At 60.5% G+C, this 1995-nt stretch overlaps 1 protein-coding gene across 1 annotated transcript in view; it reads right to left on the reverse strand.

Annotated features, from left to right (window-relative positions):
* AMBP (alpha-1-microglobulin/bikunin precursor) overlaps positions 1–1475 on the reverse strand; it is a 5926-nt gene extending 4451 nt beyond the window's left edge. Inside the window, exons 1-3 of the mRNA XM_010282544.1 lie at positions 1276–1475; positions 461–603; positions 106–182 (exon numbers count right to left, since the gene is read on the reverse strand). Of these exons, the coding sequence (XP_010280846.1) occupies positions 106–182; positions 461–603; positions 1276–1386 (331 nt within the window). The 5' untranslated portion in view covers positions 1387–1475. The remainder of the gene's footprint in view (positions 1–105; positions 183–460; positions 604–1275) is intronic.
* Between the last annotated feature and the right edge of the window lie 520 nt (positions 1476–1995).

Here is a 1995-nt window from a genome sequence, read left to right on the forward strand (position 1 = left end):
CCTGACCCCCTTTCCCAGCCTCCAGCTGTGCCCGGCACTGGTTCCCATCACCCAGCCACGCCGCAGCTCTTGGGGCTGAGCAGGTTGGTGGTGAGCCCAACTTACTGGGGTTATAGTAGGTGTATTTGCCGGGGGTGCTGGTTTTCTGGTACTCTCCTGAGATGTGCATGCAGTCACCTTGCCTGGAGGGAGGAGGAAAACAACCAGCTGCTCAGAGTGATCATATTTGCTGGTTATTGCATGAAAATCATGTCTGGGGCACCAAGGCCATGGCACAGGACCCCCAAAATCCCCTTACCCAAGGCATTGTGTATTTAAGCCCAGCCCAGCCCCTCCTCAGAGCTCCGACACCAGCCAGAGCAAGCAAACCCCATGTCTGGTCCCAGCCCCTGGGAGATGCAGCAACCCTGGGTGGGGTGGCTTTGGGGGATGCTCAGGCACCCACGTCAGTGCCCCATACCGCAGCCTGGTGCTGGCAGTGCTGATCTGGTCGGCACTGGGGCCGGGGCCCAGCAGCAGTGTGCCCATGCTGAACTTCTCCTTGTAGTTCTTCATCCATTTGCAGGTTGTGCCGACAGCGATGTCGTACCATTTCCCGTACATCTGCAGGGAGAAGAAAGGGATGTCTCCGCCACAAGCCCTCTCCACCAAGATGGGAGATATCCTGCCTTTCTGCAGAGCCAAAATATTCATGGCCAAGAGAACAACTGGGGGGCGATGGTCCAGGGTGCTTGGGCCAGAGCTGCCACGGGATTTGGGAAGCAAATCAGCACTGAGCAGGATTTTCCTGGGTGCCCTGACCACCAGGCAGGGCTGGAATCATCAGGCTGGCATCCCCCCGTGTGTCCCAGGAGAGCCCAGACCCAGGCCACATGCAGGGCTGTGCAGAGCCTGGCAGGGGACGGGGCTGGCTGCAGATCTCCCGGGCAGCCTGTGTCCTGCACGAATCCTGCACACCGGGGCTCCCTGTGGGCCCTGCCCACACCTCGTAGTCTGGACAGATCAACAGACGTCTCACAGGATTCATCTGCCCCAGCTGCTCAGGCTCCAGCCGCCCTGCCTGGGTGCTTGCCGGGGTGAGTCCATCCCAAAGGCTGGTGCTGGCAGGCTGGCACCCCCTGACCAGCACCCAGGAGGGCCACGCTGCCATCGCCTGTCCTGCGCGACCTGACATGGGCATAGGTAATATCGCCCTTCTTTCTGGAGGACAATGAAATAAAAGCTTTCCCCCATCCCTTCTGCCCCCAGAATTAAGGGACCACAAGCCACTGTTACCCGCTCAGCCTCAAAATTCTCCTGCACTTGGATATCCTCATCCTGGTCCCCAACGGGGGTCCCGCTGGCCATGGCGAAGAAGAGGAAGGATAGGAGACCCCAAAACATCATGGCTGGTGGCTTCGGAGTGCTGCTGAGCCCCAGGGCACCCACAGGATCCCGGACTCTGTGCTGTCCCCACTGCGCAGCAATGTGACCTTCAGACCGCAGCCAGCAAGGCTGGCCACTTGGATATCCTCATCCTGGTCCCCAACGGGGGTCCCGCTGGCCATGGCGAAGAAGAGGAAGGATAGGAGACCCCAAAACATCATGGCTGGTGGCTTCGGAGTGCTGCTGAGCCCCAGGGCACCCACAGGATCCCGGACTCTGTGCTGTCCCCACTGCGCAGCAATGTGACCTTCAGACCGCAGCCAGCAAGGCTGGCCAGCCCAAGCAGTGGTGGGGATTTGCAGAGAGCTGACGTGGGGTGCAGAAAGGGGGACAAGCACCCTCCTGCCGCATCAGGCTGAGCTCCTCACCCTCGCCTTTTCCTACACCACTGCTTGGCCCAGACGTGGGGCCAGGACCTGCCTGTCTCCTTTATGGAACCTTGGGGTTCATATTCCTGCCCTGGCGTCCTGCTAAGAGCCCTGATGTTGCGCCCAGCCCAACCCTGCAGAGATGAGGGGACCGAGGGGTCACCCCAGGCTGCCTAATCCTGACCAGTGTCTGTAGGGGCAG

This window comes from Phaethon lepturus, unplaced genomic scaffold (assembly GCF_000687285.1).
Source record: "Phaethon lepturus isolate BGI_N335 unplaced genomic scaffold, ASM68728v1 scaffold36982, whole genome shotgun sequence".
Lineage (NCBI taxonomy): Eukaryota > Metazoa > Chordata > Aves > Phaethontiformes > Phaethontidae > Phaethon > Phaethon lepturus.